Source organism: Chrysemys picta, chromosome 8, assembly GCF_011386835.1.
Source record: "Chrysemys picta bellii isolate R12L10 chromosome 8, ASM1138683v2, whole genome shotgun sequence".
In the NCBI taxonomy this organism is placed as follows: Eukaryota; Metazoa; Chordata; order Testudines; family Emydidae; genus Chrysemys; species Chrysemys picta.
This window is the reverse complement of record NC_088798.1, coordinates 30,439,394-30,458,897: the sequence shown is the minus strand read 5'-3', so window position 1 is coordinate 30,458,897 and position 19,504 is coordinate 30,439,394. Positions and strand designations below refer to the sequence as shown.

The 19,504-nt window shown below is 41.7% G+C and overlaps 1 protein-coding gene and 1 long non-coding RNA gene across 4 annotated transcripts in view; one reads left to right on the top strand and one right to left on the bottom strand.

Annotated features, from left to right (window-relative positions):
* The window catches only part of LOC135973010 (uncharacterized), a 48,321-nt gene extending 35,842 nt beyond the window's left edge, over positions 1-12,479 (top strand). Inside the window, exon 4 of one of the 2 annotated variants that reach the window (XR_010589685.1) lies at positions 12,115-12,479. This is a non-coding gene — a long non-coding RNA (uncharacterized LOC135973010). Of the gene's footprint in view, positions 1-679; positions 744-12,114 lie in introns of those variants that run through there. The other variant, XR_010589686.1, reaches the window with a different exon arrangement.
* LOC101947008 (calcium-activated chloride channel regulator 1-like) overlaps positions 1-18,631 on the bottom strand; it is a 42,312-nt gene extending 23,681 nt beyond the window's left edge. Inside the window, exons 1-6 of one of the 2 annotated variants that reach the window (XM_065554185.1) lie at positions 18,388-18,631; positions 7,484-7,596; positions 5,791-5,931; positions 5,174-5,324; positions 3,440-3,557; positions 556-733 (exon numbers count right to left, since the gene is read on the bottom strand). In XM_065554185.1, coding sequence (XP_065410257.1) covers positions 556-733; positions 3,440-3,557; positions 5,174-5,324; positions 5,791-5,931; positions 7,484-7,576 — 681 coding nt within the window. In that variant the 5' untranslated portion in view covers positions 7,577-7,596; positions 18,388-18,631. Of the gene's footprint in view, positions 1-555; positions 734-3,439; positions 3,558-5,173; positions 5,325-5,790; positions 5,932-7,483; positions 7,656-18,387 lie in introns of those variants that run through there. The other variant, XM_065554184.1, reaches the window with a different exon arrangement.
* Between the last annotated feature and the right edge of the window lie 873 nt (positions 18,632-19,504).

Sequence of the window (19,504 nt, the reverse complement as noted above, 5' to 3'; positions counted from 1 at the left end):
GATTCCATGCCATGAAGGACATCAACCCCCAACTCATGGTGATACCGCTCTCTCCAGACCTTCTCCATCTGTATCTGGCATAGGACTGGGTTGCTCACTGACATGCAGACTTTTTCTCTCAGTAGAGGGGAGCTGCAGGGCAAAGCAGTGCCCTAAGTAAGATCCTTTGTGGGTGCGTGGGTGGGTGGTTGATGAGGCAAATAGGCCTGACAATGACAAGGTTAATGAAAGCCTGTGGATCCATCTCACGATACTTCAGCAAATGTTGGATATGGGGAGGGAGGACTGGAAATGTTGCTCGGAAAGCAGAGGGGAAGTTTTTTGGGCAGAGTAATGGGTGGAAAGAGGCTTGGAACTGTGAACAAAGAAAGTACCTCCTGGTGTTTGATTCCTGCTGTCTTCAGAGTAACAGGACTTTGTGTATATGCTTTGTAAACAAACAGGATTGCATCAAAGAAATACTTTACTCCATATCAGTTTCTCCTAATGGAAACAATCTACAAGACCCCGAATATCGGCTATCCAATTGGGTCAAAAAGCAGTAACAATACTTACAGAAGGGAGGCTCTGCATGTACATTATAGATGCTGGGACATTTTGTGTTTTTTCTGGTACAAATTTACATCCAGCTTCATACAGCTTTGTCTGTTGATCATATTTGCATTCTCTTGTCATGCAGCTGTTTCCCATGCAGCTTGGGACTATATATTTACCAGTGACATCAGCCGAACATCTGAAGGAAGGTGAGATAGGAAGAGGCTTAGCTAACAAGCCACATATAACCAACAAATAATAATCTGTTATTTATTATTTGAATCATGGTAGGCCCAAAACCTCCAAACATGATTGGCATTAGTTAGACACCATGGGCAGTGGGTGAACCACGGACTTGGGGAGGCTAGCCCCCCGACCGCCCCATCACTTCTGCCTGGGGCCCTGCCCCTCCTGCCCACCTTCCCCCGCTGGAGCCCAGAGGACTCCCCCCGATTCCTGGAGTGCCGAGTGGGTGGGTAGCACAGCACAGCCCTCAGCCCCAAAGTGGCAGGCAGGCAGGGAGCTGAGCGCGGCCCCCAGCGTGGTGGGCAGTCAACACGCCCCACCCCCACCAGAGCACAGGTTGGTGGGTGGCACAAGCACCGGCTCCAGCCGCCCGGAGTCCCTGGCTGCAGGCCGGCCCCCACAAGGCCCAGCCTGGGGCAAGGGCCCTGGAGCCCTCCCAAGAGTGGGAGGTCTGGAGGCTCCCACCCAAGGTGGAGGTAGAATCAGCCCCTGCTTGTGTCACAGGCCCCCTGCCCAGGGTAGGTGGAGGGGCCCAGTCTCCCCACAGCTGCCCTCGTAGCTCTCCCCAACCCAGCTCTGGCCAGGGTGTGGGGCTTCAGAGCTGCAGCCTGGCCATTATAAGAGCCGGGTGGGCAGCTGTGGGCAGGTGGAGGGTCCGTGGCTCTTACCCTGGCCAGGCTGCAACTCTGAGGCACGCCCCGGCTGGAGCCGGGTCGGGGTGAGCTGTGCAGGAAGCTGTAGAGAGCTGGTGCAGAGTCACAGACCCTCCTCCTGCCCTGGGCAGCCGGGCAGCGGGGGCACAGGCCGGGGGCTGCTCTCAGCCCTTTTCAGCCCCCGCTCACACCCTGGGCAGATGGAGGGTCTGCCACGGCTCCCCACAGCTGCCCGGGCTTCTCAGCTGGACTCCATGCTGACCTGGCCAGGGGCTGGGGCTTGAGGGGGGAAGAGGAGGAGAAGGGGTGGGGTCTGGCCAGGCCTGTCCACTTTCAAAAAGTGGGAGGGCTATGGCCCCTGGGTCCTAACTGGTTCTGGCACCACTGGCCCTGGGCCCCGGCCACATGAGAAGGAAAAGCCACAGCAGAGCGCAGCCGGAAGCAGGAGGGGGTCTAGGGGAGGAGTGTGGCTGGGGCCACGCAGACAGTCTGGGTAGGCTTAGCCTTCCCCTGCCTTTGATACCCGCCACCCATGTTAGACACCATCTCTGCTCCAAAGACTTTACAATCTAATTTATAAGTGGTTACAATAATAAAATACTGGTAGTCTTTTTTTCCCAGAGGCATCCTCAAGAAATTATTTATAGGTTGTGTGTGAAACACCATCTATGTGAAGAATAACAGTGCAAGTGCTTCCACTATTCCATCGATATGCTTCTATCTAGACATGAAGGACCCTCTCCTGAAGTGAACTGGTACTACACTCTCCATGCCCGTTCAATCACTGCCTCTGGAACAGAGTTCTAGGGCTAGAGCTGATCCAACACTCTGATCACCAAGGTACCAGCTATTCCCCCTGGAGTGGATTTAACTGGGAAACAGGGGCTCAATGGCTTAATTAGGCCTGATGTGCTAATGAGAGCAATCAACCCATCAGCTGGGAGCAGTTAAGAGGCAGGAAGGAAGTGCAAGAGGGAGGATGCCAGGAGATACAGGGGCACATGATGAGGAGATATTTCCCTCTGCCACCCCAGAGAGTGGGCTATGGGGAAGTTTATGTACACTCGTACGTTGCTGCCCAAGGCTGTTCTGATGAACTGGTGGAGAGGACCTAATAAATAACACACTCATGCTTATAAACCTGGTTTGCAGTGTTTGAAAGGGTGGAGCAGGGAGCCCTGTCACAGTCTCCATCAGTGGTGATTGCCAATTAGAGTGCCAATTGCAGTAAAGAAGTTTGGTGATATTGATACTTGTCCATTAGGAATTGGACTGAAAACAGCAATTATTTCACATTGGTCAACAACTGACTGGCAGATGGTAATAAATTTTAGGCACTACCAAACGGGTTCCAGTTCAGATCAGTGCCTGAGAGATGAAAAGTTCTGTATCCCATTTTGAACCCGTTGAGATATCCAGTCTCACTCTGTTTTTTGTTTCTCATTGACAGAGTTGTACATTAAAAAAACCCACTTAAATATGCAGAATCTAGAGAACATTATCATAAGATAGTAATAGCACTAAAACAGGATAATAATGGGGTGTGTACTTTGACCATATCCCTTTTTAATATTTAAATAACACTAAACATGAACTAGTAAGAATGTTTTGGAACTTTATGGATCCCCCCCAAGAGGAACTTGAGAAAACATTCTTATTTACTATGTGCTAACTGCTATTTGATAAAGCCAGGGTAAATCAAAACATAGAGAACGATAACTCAAATCTGTAATTGCACCTAAATTAAAAGCTCATTTCGTGGTAAAAATGTGATGCATTACAAAACGATAGTGATAATTCAATGAGACTTATCTCTGGGCAGCAATATTGTTAGTTAAACATTGTCCTACAGCTTCTTTTTTAATCCTATGAACAACAACTCAACAAGACTCTTCACATAGGGCTCAAAGTACAGACTGAACACAGATATCAAGTATGTGCCAAGTATCACTGAGATATTTAAAATTTCATCAGCCGAAGACAAAATATAATAATAACACTGGTACCTAGTTGCTTCAACATTTGCATTTCCAGAGTTTACAGACACATAGAAAGGTGCATCGTTATTATATTCATCAAATACTCCCCAACGAAGATGGGCCCATTCATGGACAAAAACTTTAGCTGTGGAAGAGCAGGAGCAAATGTGAATTCTAAATACAACACTTTAAAGTTTACTTTATATTTCCATAGATCATTTAAACAAATTTAGCCCCAGTCTTATAATTGTCTCTGCTTGACACACACAGGACTCCGGCTTGAAACCCAAATAGATCACTGTGTTCAGATTAACCCTCCCAGAATATTAACAGACCTAAAGTAAAGATCTGTTTCCATACAGTAGCTTGTGCCTATTCCTGGTATCAAGCAAGGTTTCTCATATTACCCATTTCTTTTAAAATCATAATTCTTGGCTCTTATATAACACAAAGGAAAAAGTGTATATTAGAAAACCATAGAGAAGTTAGTTTAACTTCAGTTCAGGATAAAACTAAGGATTACGTAGATAGTTGAAGGCGGATAAAGTATAAAAGGTTAGACAACCAGAATACTTTTGCAGAAAACCAAACTATCTCACCAAGACAATCTAACCCCTTTCTTGGAGGTGTTGGTAAAGCCATTGACATGGAGAATGTATATCATGTTGTCTAACTAAAGCTTTCAACTAAAGATGGGCCAAGGAAGCAGAGCTCAGATCAGATTAAGTTTAAGCCAGAATTCAAGGTTTGAGTTCAATGCTTCACCCAGCTAGAATTTGGGTTTGTATTTGACTTAACTGGAATCCAATGAATTATTCTAAGGAGATTTTTGTCCCAAACTGCCAGAAATCTGATGAGAAAGACTGTTCTTGTGAGATTTCCACCATTTTAGGCCAACAAACCTCTAAATTTTTGATCCAAGCTAATACAGGTTCGTCTTGGATTTGAATCCAAATAACCTTGCACATTTACCAGGGTTCAGATTTGAGGGACTGGTTTTGACATAGCTCTATTTTAAAAGAAACACATAAATGATTGATTCTAACTTGTGTATACAGAGATAAATAAATTGGACAGTATATTGGTTAAATGGGCATAGGAGAAAGTCATTGTTAATGACAGCAGGTTACACTGCATAAAACTGAGAGGTCTCTATTGGGGCTTTTTTATTTGCTTATTAATGGCCTTGCATAGGCAATGCCCATGCAGTCAAAAAATGTGCTGATGAAATCAAAATGGGAATATTGTTAATTCCTTCTGAATGTACACTTACAAGAAGGTTAGTTGGGCAAATGTGACTTTCAGAAGTTCCAATAAAAACCTTCACGTCCTCAGAGCAGTATCCACTCATGAGAGTTTGGTCTATTCTAGAATCCTCTGGGATTGATTTTACCTGCATGTTCACCAGGTTACACCCACTGCAACTCTCAGATTAGTTTACTGCACTATAATGTTAGGATATAGATTATCTCCAAGTCAAAGCAATGATTTAAGAGGAAAATCAACCCTCATTTACTGTAAAAATATTAGCCAGAATTTTCAAGAGACTGGTCATTTTAGGTGACCTCATTTCTGAGTGTTCAACTTAAGACTCATCCAGGGAGCCTGATGTTCAATACTTTGTGAAAAAAACAGGCTCTTTTAAAGTTTCGCAGGTTGGTCAACCAAAAACTGACGCATCCCAAATCACTAGTCACTTTGAAAATCGTGGCCATTGCATATTTATAACAACAAAAGCAGAAAATTAATAGATTGTGCTACCTCGTGATCCATAGATGTTATGGAAAGTGTCATTTAACAGGAAGTTGGGAGTGAAATGAATGTATCGTCCCTTTTCCCCACATCCTCCATATTGCAGTGTGTAGGGATCATCTCCGTGCTTCAAGTAAGGATTAGCCACGATAACATCTGCCTGAAAATAAAATAGCCCTTGTTTAAAGAGCAGCAGGAAATGGAGAGTGGCAGATGATTCTGTTGAATGGGATCATCCTGCAGCTTTTACTCACGGAACACCCCCATTGATTGTTTCCCTGGGTAAGGACTGCAGGACTGGGCACTAGAGGGCAATACAAATTCTAAAAAGGGCAATTTATATTCCCTCGTTATTGGAAAAACTTAAGGCTTGTCTACACAGTGGGGTAACACGCACTACGGGGTGGGGGGATTTCTAAAGTGCAGCACTATGTTAAAGTGCATAAGGGAATATTTAGTACACACCAGCAGGGTCAACAAGGACCAATTAATGAGCAACACGTTAGTGTGTTTTAGAAATCATACCTCCACAGTGTGCATTGCTCCACCTTGTAGACAAGACCCTATGTGTTAAGCATATGAACACAACAAATACTTTTGATTTGTAAGGGTGCTCTATGTCTTACCTTATCATATGACTCTGTTTTCACACTTAAATACTCAGGTTTTGGCAGCCAATGCAGAGGAATTAGAATTTTTACAGCCTTGAAAAAAAATCTCTGTTTTGTAGCATTGAACAAGTAAGTAGAAGCCTCTTTGACCATGGCCTGGTAGGGAAAGAAAAGAAAAGATTTATTAATTAAAAATTGAATGGTAGAGGCAATGAGTAGTTTAGCCTTGCCAGGAAACAAGGGTACATAAAGTAACACTAAGTATGTGACGGCATAGAAAGAAACCAACCTTGACCAAGGGAAGGGTTGGGACAGATTATTTCCCTCATGGAGCAAGGAGAGACCAACTGTGAAAGACTCTGGATTGCTCCTAGGACAGTACAAATATACACCTCCCCTTCCTCCGGGCTCATGATAAAAACCAAAATCTGTCCCTTAAAATAAAACCTGAAAGAGATCCTTCCAAACATGACATGTCCTCAGAAAAGTTACATGGGCTTGGGGTGAAGGACGGTTCAGTCCTGGACCAGTCCTTTTCATTAATCTGTGAGGCTTGGTCTACACTACCCCCCTAATTCGAACTAAGGTACGCAACTTCAGCTACGTGAATAACGTAGCTGAAGTTCGAAGTACCTTAGTTCGAATTAGTTTGAACTTACCTTGGTCCACACTCGGCAGGCAGGCTCCCCCGTCGACTCCGCGGTACTCCTCTCGGCGAGCTGGAGTACCGCAGTCGACGGCGAGCACTTCCGGGTTCGACTTATCGCGTCCAGACTAGACACGATAAGTCGAACCCAGAAGTTCGATTTCCAGCCGTCGAACTTGCGGGTAAGTGTAGCCAAGGCCTAAGTGTACTGTGGTGCTTGATAAATCAAATAAAATGATAAATAGTAAGTAATAAACTGTGGTTTCCTTTTTCTTATCCCTGGGATTCCTCATTTCTCTGCTCCACTTCTATTAGATTCTACTTTCTTCCTGCCTCTACAGTGGACACTACTTTGTCACTATTTTCCTGTTCCCCTCCTCTTTGCTCCTTCCCCACCTCTCCTGAGTAATTTGGGGGTCACTAGTTAATGGCTATGCTCGCCTCAGTTTATTGTTCTCTTTACAGCAACTGAATGCTCAGTGACGAAGTCATGTGAACATGGAGCAAAGATCTACACTGTGATACTGAGAACTTAAAGAATAACTAAAAACAGAAATATCACTATCTATCTATCTATCTATACACACACACACACATACATATACGCACACCAAGGGTTTTTAAGAACACAGTGAATATCTGCAAGGACTGGAGGAAAGGAGGGATAAAAGCAAATGGCAAACATTGTAATGGAGGTGCAGTAATTGGCAATTAAATATCCATGTTCTGGAGATTCTCTAGTCTAAGGTACTCATGTTTTGGAAAGAAGTAATTAAGACGGAGGTGATACATAGAATCAGCCTGACCCTGAGCCATAATATTCCTTCAGGAGATGAGTACACTAATTTCATTAACAGCAGCACTTGAATAAAAATTCAAGGTAAGAACCAATTTAGTAACCATAGAATTGATCTAGCTCCCACAAAAATGAAAAATAAATTAAAAAACCCCTTGACATTAATGGGAGCTGCAACTGGTCTTTTAAGATTACTGCTAATCTAGAGGTAGAAATAACCTGACAGTCTGAATATCATTGAATGACAAATATACAAATGTTCTTACCTGTATGTTTCTAATGATATTGTGATCTTCTGGTAACTCAGGGTTAATTGCAATAACAATATCCTCATAGCCACCATTTTTCAGCTGTACCATAGAACCTCTCACCGCAGGTACTAGAAATAAAAGAACCAAGCTCTTAAACACCCTCATTGTCCCGTTCCCCACAATTGTTTGTTATGAAAATGATGGCACAGCAGCGCTATTTATACAATTGCTTATTTACACAGAAGAGTTTGTATATTTTATGGGAAGTACCAGTATATACGGATGTGCTGTGTAAATCAAGGTTGCATAACTGCATCCAATCTGATGGTGTCAGGTTATATATTAATACACTAGGGAAATTCCTAAAGACTGTAATAATCTAAATCTGAACTATTTCCTCATCCGTTTCATGCATCCTGAAGTGACCGATGTCGTGTTGTCATGAATATATTATAAATTATTTATAAGGAATTTAAATTTTACAGTATCACAAATGAACTTGCAAACACAGCAGTTCTGAACTTCTATGAGAAAACTCTGATCAGTACAAGAGCTATGTACTTAGGCCCTCTCAGAGATCCAGAGAGGCCTGGGCCACTTCCAACTTTTGAGGACCCTAGCCACAATAAAAATAAAAAATGAGGACACATGAAAACAAAATAAGGCAACAAAAAACCGAGTGAGACAATTTGAATTTTTTTTATTTAACAAATGCTTTTCTAGCTTTTTTCTGTGCAAATGCACTAATTATTGAAGAAAAATCTCACTTTCGTGCAATGTTACAGTTGATATTAAGCATGGCGAGCCCATTCAAACACTCTTGTTCCATAGTTGAACGTATCAGAGGGGTAGCCGTGTTGGTCTGTATCCACAAAAACAATGAGGTGTCCAGTGGCACCTTAAAGACTAACAGATTTATTTGAGGATAAGCTTTCGTGGGTAAAAAACCCACTTCTTGCATCTGAAGAAATGGGCTTTTTATCCATGAAAGCTTATGCCCAAATAAATCTGTTAGTCTTTACAGTGCCACTGGACTCCTCGTTGTTTTTATAGTTGAACGGTGATAGCTCTTTACCTGCTTCAACACGTTGAGGCTGCGTTCACCTGAAGCCACTGATGCAGGCAAACTGACAAAAATGCGCAATGCAATTGTGATATTAGGAAACACCCCAGAGAGTCCAAGTTTGAGTATTTCTTGAAGCTATTCCTTTGGCTTGCAATCCAATTTAAAGTTTGTGGAATATATCCGTTTGAGGAAGATGACCTTGTCACTGAGATCTTTTGACATTTCTTTGTTGTACAGTTGCTGAAATTGTTCAGCTGCAGGAAGTAGATCTTCATTATTCAGCCAAAGAAATCCAAAAAGGGTACAAATTAGTCGCAGTGACTCAAATTGACGTGTAAGACCTGATTGAATAGAGTCAATGATGACAAGGAAGACATTGACTCTATAATGCTGCTCGGCATTGGATTCAGTAGGTAAGTTGCGATTGATGGAGAACTCAGATGAAATGCCAATATTCTGTGCTACTAATTTGGCATCCCATTGTTCAAGAATCTGTTGAATGTCATTGCTAAGACTTTCAATGTTATCCCTCTCAACATCAAGTGTAGCATTGCGTGCTTCAACTACCAGATAAATTTGGTGGATCATTGTAAGTAGCTTCATCCACAAAGATAACATCAGAATGCATTGAAATTTGGACACGTGCTTCTGAATAGACTGAAATTCAGTTTGAGCCTGTGCAGTGAGATTGAGAGATTCAAGCTCATTTAAAGCCATTCTCACTGAATTCAAATGCTGCGCAACTGGTTGAACACCATCAATCCATGCAGACCATCTAGTTTTGGACATCCCATACAGTGAAACAGGAAGATATTGCTTCAGAATTTCCCACCTTTGTGGACTGCTACTGAAGAGATTGTACATTTGCTGAACAGTTCCAAAGTAAGTAATTGCTTCCTTGCATGATTCAGCACGGTCAACTTCTACAAGGTTCAGTGTGTGGTTTCCACAGCTGGAGAAAATACAGTTTGAATTATGCTCAAGCAGAACTGCCTGTACACCTATGTACTTTCCAGCCATATTAGATCCATTGTCATAGGCTTGACCAATGCAGACTTGAAAATCTAACTTAAAACCTTCTAGAATTGCTAGTACTCTAGCAGCAATTTCTTTTCTAGTTTTTCTTGTGAAATTATAAAACAAAATAACCCTTTCTTCAATTGAAAATTTTGAGCTGTCTACAATCTTAACATATTGAATAAGCATAGTAGCCTGTTCCTTGTGAGAACAATCTGGAGTGGCATCAACAATGATTGAAAAATACTTGGCATTTCGAATCTCATTAAGAATTGTTGTTTGTACGTATAACCCACATAGCTCAATAAACTCGTTTTGTATGCGTGTGGAGAGACAATGGACTTGCATGTGCTTTTGACTCTCTTGCGATTCTCAAACACATTTAACATGCTCTGATAAAATGTGGGTCATATTTACTGAGGAGCTCAAGTATGCCTAGAAAGTTTCCACGTGCATGATCACCAATACGTTGACTGGAACCAAAGAAAGCCAATCCCCGCTCAGAAAGAAAAAGGATGACATTCAGGATGCACTCAGGAAGTTTTTTCCAGTTGTTAGTTTCTGTAGAGAGTTCAGTCAAGAAGAGTAAATTCTCAACTGAACTTTCAGCTGATGCTGCCCTACTGGCTGATTTCCATGCAACATAGTTTTCTTTGTGTGACGTTGAACTCTCATGTGATGGTATTCAGTATTTCAACTTCCTCCAACCTCTGTTGATGCTCCATCCTGATTGATTAGAGAGAACTGATGCATTCGCAGCACTTTTGTTCAAAATGAAGCAGGGTGCACAGCATGGAGATTGTTTTTCCATACTCCAGCATAACCAGTCTCTTGTGCAGATCTCAACATTTGGAAGAGTTTTTGTCAGCAGATGAGTAGGGAAAGCATGATTATCAGCATCTCGTGGAATGTTACTTGGAATTTCAAAACAACTAATTTGAAGAAAAGATTGCGTTTAGGCAGCATTGCTTTTGTCAATAATTCCACTGTCAGTCACAGTCAAACCTGTTGTACTCATGAATTGTTCTTGCTGTGTAAGATCTACATCTTCCTGTTGCTGTTGAGTTTCTTGATCGTACACAGGATCTTCTGCTGCATCTGTTACTGTTGGCACATCTCCTTCTTGACTACTGTCCTCATGTTCAGGTATTGGCATTGCAATATCACCTGTTGCAGTTGCGGAGTTTTCATTATCTGTAGCATTGTTTGTTGGGTAAGGTGTGTTTTCCAGTGGTTTGAGAAATTAAGTTATTGGCTTTGAGCTCTTAGCTGCTGCTTCACTCACTTGTTTTTGCCATCTCTTGCTTGCACCACTTTCAAATCTCCTCTTCATAGTGATCGATCTGATCAATATGTAGCCTATCCACACTTGAAATATTCTGCTGTAAATAGGTAGCTTATCAACCCTTGAAATCTTCTACTGTAAACATGTACACAAATGCTGAATGGTATACAAATGCTGATAAGACTTAAAATGAAGGAATACAAATTAAGAACACAAAATGAAACAGTCAGGTTATTATCCTTATCACTGAATCAAAGTTCAAGCTTGAAAGGTATAATTGCACAAGCTGAGCTGAAGACAAAGGGATGACATACATATAGTAAACACAGACATGGATACAGACAGAGGGATAATGTCCAAAAGTTTCAAACGTGTGTCCTCACGAAACTCACTGTACAAGATTGTCCTCACAAATTTTCACCTTGAATCTGGGCCTATAGACTACGAAAGCCTATGAAGATGGCCAAGCTATCAAGCTAGGGCTCAACCAACCAGTCACCTCTTTTAACAACCATATGAAGATAATAATGAGGAATTCTCACAGCTAAATAATTCCTTAGTCAGCTAGACATAAAATTATAAAGACACTAAAATGTAACAATGCTCTACCTTTCAACGTGCACTTGTTCCGGCACCAGCCACTAGTAGTGGTTTGTTTATATAATCAGCTGATCTGAGAGGATTCATCACGGTCTAGTCTTGTGCTATCAGAACGGATACATTTTTATTAATATTTATGAACATTTTACACTTATTAATATGATAAAATTATTATCAGTTAACAAAAAAAAATATGTCTTTTACCAAATCACATCTCTTATTTGCTTAAATTTGCAGCTCTAAGCTGAGAGAATGTGTCACATTTTGGTCCGATAGGGATGCGCATAAAAACAAGTTGTGAAACTTATCAAATGCCAAAAAATTAACAAGTGTCTAAATTCGAGGCCTCCTTTGAGCTTGAGGCCCAGGCCAAATGGCCCTCCTGAACTCCACCCCCGAATTGGCCCTGTATGTACTACTGAATGGGAGAAATGCAGATTGAGTGGCAAAGGCAGATCACTGCTAATCTATGTGATTTGAGAGAGAAATTCCATATGGGATGTATCAGAGGACCTATTAATTTTCATTAGATGCTTTAGTTTAAATAGTACTATAGAAATTTGTCATATCTGCCAATATTTGAAATCTACTATATAAATAAAATTAAATAGGGTCAATTGTTATGTACTGTATGTAACTTTATATTCTGTGTAATTTAAATTGCTTTCCTTTTTGTAGCGAGAACACTTCCACTCGGCTTAGCTGTTTTACTTCAACAATGCATATAACTGCAGTCACAATTCACAGATGCATCAATTTTAAGGCCACCAGGGACCACTGGATCATCTAGTCTGACCTTCTGTATAATACAGGCGATAGAATTTTATGATGACTAAAGCATGTTTTCCAGAAAGGTCCAGTCCAGATCTGAAGACTTCAACTGATGAAGAATCCACCACTTCCCTTGGCAGTTTGTTTCAATGATTTATCACTCATACTGTTAAAAATGTGTGACATAGTTCTAACTTGAATTTATCTGGTTTTAACTTCCAGTCCTTGGTTCTTGTAGTGACTTTCTCCATGAGATTAAAGAGCTTGGTATATTAAAGAGATTAATGCCTAGTATATTCTTCCAAGGAAGGTATTTACACACCATAATAAATCATCTCTTGATTTTTTTTAAATCAACTAAATAAATTGAGCTTCTGAAGTCTCTCACACTGAGATAAGTTTACCAAACTTTTAATGATTCTTGTAGCTATTTTCTGAACTCTTTCCAATTTTTCAACATCCTTTTTAAACTGCAGACACCAGAATCTGCACAGTGTTCCGGTATTGGTCTCACCAGTGTTGCATAAAGAGGCAATCTTCTACCTGCTGCTACTCACAACTCCCTCTTTATACACCCAAAGATTGAATTGGTATTGGTCTCACCAGTGTTGCATACAGAGGCAATCTTTTCCCTGCTGCTACTCACAACTCCCTCTTTATACACCCAAAGATTGAATTGGACCTTTTGGCCACAGCACAGCACTGGGAGCTCATGCTGAGTTGTTTGTCCACTCTGACCCATAAATCCTTTTCACGGTTACTGCTTTCGGAGATGCAGTTCCCCATGACCTGCATTCTTTGTTCCTAGATGTATGATTTTACATTTGGCTGTATTCAAATGTATTTTTGTTTGACTCAGCCCAGCTTACCTAGCTATCCAGATCACGCAGTATGATTGGCATGGCCTCATCATTATGTACCACTCTCCCAATCTTTGTGTCATCCCTACATTTTATCTGCAGTGATTTTATTTACTTCCAAATCACTGATAAAAATATTGAATAGTCTTGGGCAGAGAACCAATGCCTTGGTAACCACACTAGCAACACCCTCATTTGATGATTCCCCAACAACAACTACTTTTTGAGAGCTATCAGTAAATTAGTTCTTAATCAATTTAATGTGTGCTCTATTGATAATGTATAGTGCTGATTTTTAATCAGAATGTCATGCAGTGCTAAGTCAAACACCTTACAAAATATAAGTAAAAGACAACTGTGTGGAGGTCACTTGGAATCTTATCAAAAAATGAAATCAGGTTTGTTTGACAAGACCTATTTTCCTTAAAATCAAATCATTTACATTCATTATATTCCCATCATTTAATTCTTTATGGACTGATTCTCATATCAGCTTTTCCATTAATTTGCCCAGGACTGATGTCAGGCTAACCAGCCTATAATTACCCTGTGTGATGGATTAGTATGTGTCTATTTCAATCTGCAAACCCCATTCTGTTTTGTGAACACCATTCTGGTTATAAAATTATGCTGTGCCTTCCCTTTGGCACTGCAGACTTCATCTTGAGCTGAAAACACACCTAAGGTGACAGGAAAAATCCTTGCATCTGGCAGCAGGCTAATAATGGACAGCAAAGCAGAGTCATCAACCTGGATAATCTTCTATTTCAATGGAAGCTTCCTAGAACAATCTGCTGGCTGCAGTTTCCCAATCTGGACTTCAGGTGGAACTGGAACTAAACAACAAATCACTTGATGAGGGAATTGAAGCTGCTCAGAGGAGTCCCCTGACAGACAGAATGGGAATGTTATGAAAGGATAAGTTCTGTTCTGAGGTGGTACTCTTTCATTGGCCACCCAAGGAGACAAGACTGGGCTGGAGGAGAGGAAGTGTAAAAGAATCTTGTTCTCCCTGGAAGACAATGAAGATGATCCAAAGGACTCACAGGAGGGATGATGAAACTTAGTAGAGTCTTGCATGCAGCTGTTTAATATTTTTCCATAGATCTGTATATCGCTTGTGATTGTTTAGAAGTACTTCTGTAAAGTCTGCGTGTCTCTTGTTTTAACTGTCATGAAATCCCTGAAGGTTGAAACACTCATTCTGAGTACCCACAAGGGTGAATCTGGAGAGAGGGCATGCAAGAGCTATTGGGGAGACTAGCTCAGTAAGCTTAAAAGAACATGGGACCATGGGAACATTAGGTTTGGGATCTAATACAGCCTGGTGATCACCCTCATCTTGGGCTATAACATCCAGGTTGTCGTACTTGCCATTTTTGAATATTAGTCTGACATTAGCACACTTCCAGTCTCCTGCAATTCCTCAGCCAACTCTTATCAATTTTCTACACTTCATGATTTCTAATTTATACTGATTGCTCTCTACTTCCTCCCCTGCCCTTTGTTATATATTGTTCTTTAATTTCTAACTGCTTCCTTCACTTCCCCTCAGAAGCAGCTCGGCCTTTTAATCAAAGTTGTCCTCTATTGTAATTGTAGAATTGGGGCTTTTTGGCCATCTAGTAAACTATTCTTATATAGCTCCCAATTTTCATTCACTTCTGTCCTAATTTTTACTCCCAAGCAATTTCACTCAGAATTTTCCTAAATTGGGGGAAACTAGACCTTTTAAAACACCAAGTGTATATATTTCTGGTTGGGACGCATCTGTATTTTGGATTAACTTTTCCACCTCTGGCAGCCCTCCCGCTGCTATCCCACACTACATTGCTTCATACCTGGATTGACCCATCTGTTTACCTGTGTCCTCTGCTGCTCTGGGGTCAGACTGACCAGATGTCACCTCCCTGTTTAATGCTGACACACAGTCAGGTCCACCCCAGATATGAGTGCACATTCCCAGAGTCGCATACCCTTCTCAGCATTATAGCAGCCATGTCTCCTATTTCCACATGGACCCCATGCAGAGATCATGGATTGCCTTGAGATCTGCATAGATGAGACAGTGCAGTTCTGCCATAACAGCAGCCACTCGATTGCCAAGGTATACAAGGATTTATTGAAGCAAATGACAGAGTGGGGTCATTCCTGGGACAAGTTCCAGTACCGCAACAAGGAAAGGAGCTCTGGAACCAAGCCCTGACCAGAACTCTGAGGAGGAGATTTCCCTCAAAAGTCAGGATGTCTTCCCCACACAAGACACCAAGGCAGAGACAGCATTGGAGTACCTCCTGGAACCCAGCAGACAACTAGCATGATATAACGTGACCCAATATAACACGAATTTGGATATAACGCAGTAAAAGCAGTACTCCGGGGGGGCCGGGGCTGCGCACTCCGGCGGATCAAAGCAAGTTCGATATAACACGATTTCACCTATAACACGGTAAGATTTTTTGGCTCCCAAGGACATGTTATATCGGGGTAGAGGTGTATATCAAATTCCACAGCCATCAGCCAAACCATAATCCCCTTCCTATGCACCTGCTCTCTCCTTGTTGACCACCACTCCCCCAATCCCCATGGTTGAGGCTGGTGGCACTGCAGAGGTTAAAAATCGCATACATTGTAATGCAGGCATGTTTACTGAAATGGCAGAAGCTCATGGGCTGGATCAGAACTTAGTGACTAAGGAGGAAAGCCCAGCAGCTAAGGGCTGGATGGGAGGAGAGTGGACAGGCTGTTCCTGATGTCAGGCAAGAAACTAACCTTGAGCTGGAAATTGACTGAGGACTGCAGCCTGACAGAGGCCGTTGGTAGGAGGGCAGATCTGATCTGGGTACATGCGTTGACCAGAACCTAGCAGCTGGCTGTTCGATGGTGAGAGGGCTGTTGCTGCTGGGAACCTGCCTGTTAGGAAGGTGGTTGAAGGCTGAACCAAGTGGGACTGAAGGCACTGTTGTGTTGATGGTGTATTGGACTGGACTTAGAGACTCTGTTACCCTGGAAGGGGATGAATGCTTTGAAGTGGCTTGGCCAGAGGGCCAAGTTACCTCTATGGCTGGAGCAGGCTGAAAATCATTGTGGGGAAACTGAGGAAGAGTGCTGTAGTACTGGGTCTTGAATGGGTGTTTTGGGATGGTCAGTCTTGTAACAGAGACCATCACTGCTTCTGAGCCATGGACCTATCTGAAGAAGCAGCAATGTCATGAGGAGATTGCCATGTAGCCCCCTTTGACCTGCTGTACAGCCTCACCTACCAATTTCCACAGTCTTACTTCCCTCTCCACTGCAGTAATACAGTTCACCAAGTAGCAATCCAGCTGTGTGAGTGCCATCCCCCTCCTAAAATAGATCAAAGCACCACCCTATTTAAATTTAAGAATGTCATCCAGTGCTATGTAGTAAGTAATCTTAGTGCAGCACAGCACATAAAGCTAACTGTACAAAACCCAGGGAATGCTATTTTCTATTACAGTGGAAGAAGGAAGTATGGCTCTGCATAGAATTCACTTGTGGACTCTTGCATGCACAAAGTCCTTATATTACTATTCTAGCAGATGTAGCTATATCTTATCAGTAATCTAATTGCACTTTGGAAAGACTGAAAATGCTTTTACAAAGCCGTTTTAAGAGACAAAGTTCACGCAGATACCAGGATCAACCGTAAGTATACTAGTGGCTTTAGCAAAAAATTCTTGGTACCTTGATCACCTAAACACACACCATGCCCACAAGATAGAAATACAGGGGGAAAAAAGTTTGCTAAGCATAAAATGGGTTGGCTTTCATTTTCCAGTTATTGCTTCCACTCCCCACTTTTCATCTTCCATTCTCTCACCCCACCTCCCACGTAATTGTTTTGAGCTCCTCCCTTATGTCAGTTCTGTTCCCTTTTATCTTTCTCTTCTTTCCTCTGGATCCCATCTTCCTGTGTCTCTCGCATTTCCCCCATCTCTTCCCCCCCAACACAATCAGACTGTCTCAGAGCAATAGCACAAAATCAAGTCGGAGGCACTTGACCCGCATGATTAAAAATAATGAATTATTAAAAATAATTCTCCTCATGGTGTTTAATGGGGCCTGTCCCTTTAAATCATGCACATTCAGTGGCTTCAGCCCTCCACCACAGGTGTTACAGTTATGCAGTGATACAGTTCACAACTCATCACTTGAATTATAAACCTTGATTAATAGTAGAAGTGGGCAAAAAGAAGTGGTGTGAGGACTAGGTTTAAGTTACCGTTTGAGTTGAAACAGAATCATTTCTTACTTTCAGCTTCAATCGTTCCTAAATCATGGAAGTATTTTTATGAGAGTTTGACTCCAAATGGCTGAAAACAGATTTGCAGCTGCATTTTCTGAGTGAAGAAGCACATTGGGTTCCAGCATTCCTGGGAAACTTCTTTCACTCGCGCTTTTTAGTCTCCACTAAACACACAGTAGTTGGCTGTCTATGAACTAATAATCAGGTGAGGACCAGCATGAAGCTTTTTCCTGCTTCAACACATGCTCCAGATGGGTGCACTTCTAAACCAACTGTTAGCTGGCTGCTTCCTCTGGATGCCATGACATGCATGAGAGCTGAATTATAAAGATGTTCACCATATTGGCAGCTGCAAGAAACCTCATTGTACGTCTTCTTTTGCATAAAGATTTAAGACCTTATCTCATTCAATTTAGTTACAGTTTTTTCATCATACTATATATATAGAATATGTAATCAAGTGGCATAAAGCTTTAAGTGGCGTGAGTTCAGAGTGTATATATGTAGTACATATAAAGCAGTTGTCAAGGCTGCTTCCCCACTCTGAACTTTAGGGTACAAATGTGGGGGCCTGCATGAAAACTTCTAAGCTTAACTACCAGCTTAGATCTGGTCCGCTGCCACCACTCCCAAAGTGCTAATTCCCTTCCCTGGGTAGCCTTGGGAGACTCTTCACCAATTCCCTGGTGAAAACAGATCTAAACCCCTTGGATCTTAGAACAAGGAGAAATTAACCGTCCTCCCTCCTTTCTCCCACCAACTCCTGGTGGATCAAGATCCAACCCCCTTGGATCTAAAAACAAGGAAAAATCAATCAGGTTCTTAAAAAGAAGTTTTTTAATTAAAGAAAAAGGTAAAAATCATCTCTGTAAAATCAGGATGGAAACTAACTTTACAGGGTAATCAAACTTAAAGAGCCCAATGGAATCCCCTCTAGCCTTAGGTTCAAAGTTACAGCAAACAGAGATAAACACTCTAGCAAAAAGGTACATTTACAAGTTGAGAAAACAAAGATAAAAACTAACACGCCTTGCCTGGCTGTTTACTTACAAGTTGGAAATATGAGAGACTTGTTCAGAAAGATTTGGAGAACCTGGATTGATGTCTGGTCCCTCTCAGTCCCAAGAGCGAACAACCCCCAAAACAAAGAGCACAAACAAAGCCTTCCCCCCACCAAGATTTGAAAGTATCTTGTCCCCTTATTGGTCCTTTGGGTCAGGTGTCAGCCAGGCTACCTGAGCTTCTTAACCCTTTACAGGTAAAAGGCTTTTGGAGTCTCTGGCCAGGAGGGATTTTATAGTACTATACACAGGAGGGATGTTACCCTTCCCTTCATAGTTATGACAGTAGTTTTAATCTAACCTGTCCTAGAATAGTTTTAATCTAATTGAGGTACATGCAGTATGATACTGGGGCTAAATCACAGCAGTTTCATACACTTCTGCATTACGGCTTTCTAACTATTTTATACACCCATTTTCTGTACTAGTGCAATTATTTTTGCGTATTTCTTGAAAGCATCTAAACAAATCCTAGAAAAATAAGTGGACATCATCCAAAGTTTCATCTTAAGTCACAGTAGATTTGTTATAGATCTGTGATAATCACTTTCTTCTTTTTCTTTAAAGCACATATGGTTGCACTTTTAAGAAGGCAAACAGCTGTTATTAACCCAAATCCTAGCAACAGTATCCTTGAAACACTGTACTCAGTATTACCAGCGAGATAATCCATTGCAGGAACCAATGTCACTGTTTGTGCTATATTAGATATATCAGAGTGCAGGGAGGCTTCATCGATGGCACGTACAGTCATATAGATGATGGTGATATTTTCTGTTGCAAAAGCTTCTGGTTTAAATATAAATATTTCCTTGTACCCAGCATGCTGAGGTGTCAGAGTGCAGGTATGCACCAGAATAGCATTATCAAAGTTGCCTCTTACTTTCAGAGGATTTTCACTTGTTCTTATTTAGAAAATTGCAGCTGAAAATGGAAATATGTAAGGGATTATACAGCATGTATTTAACCCTGTAATTAAAACTGTTGATCTGTTCCTTTAGAAGCAGTTAACTTGTTAGCAGCACAAGTGAGCGCCTATTCCAGTCACCCAATTCAACCATCTGAACAGTGAAGGTTGCATGCTGGACAGATCCCATAACTGAACA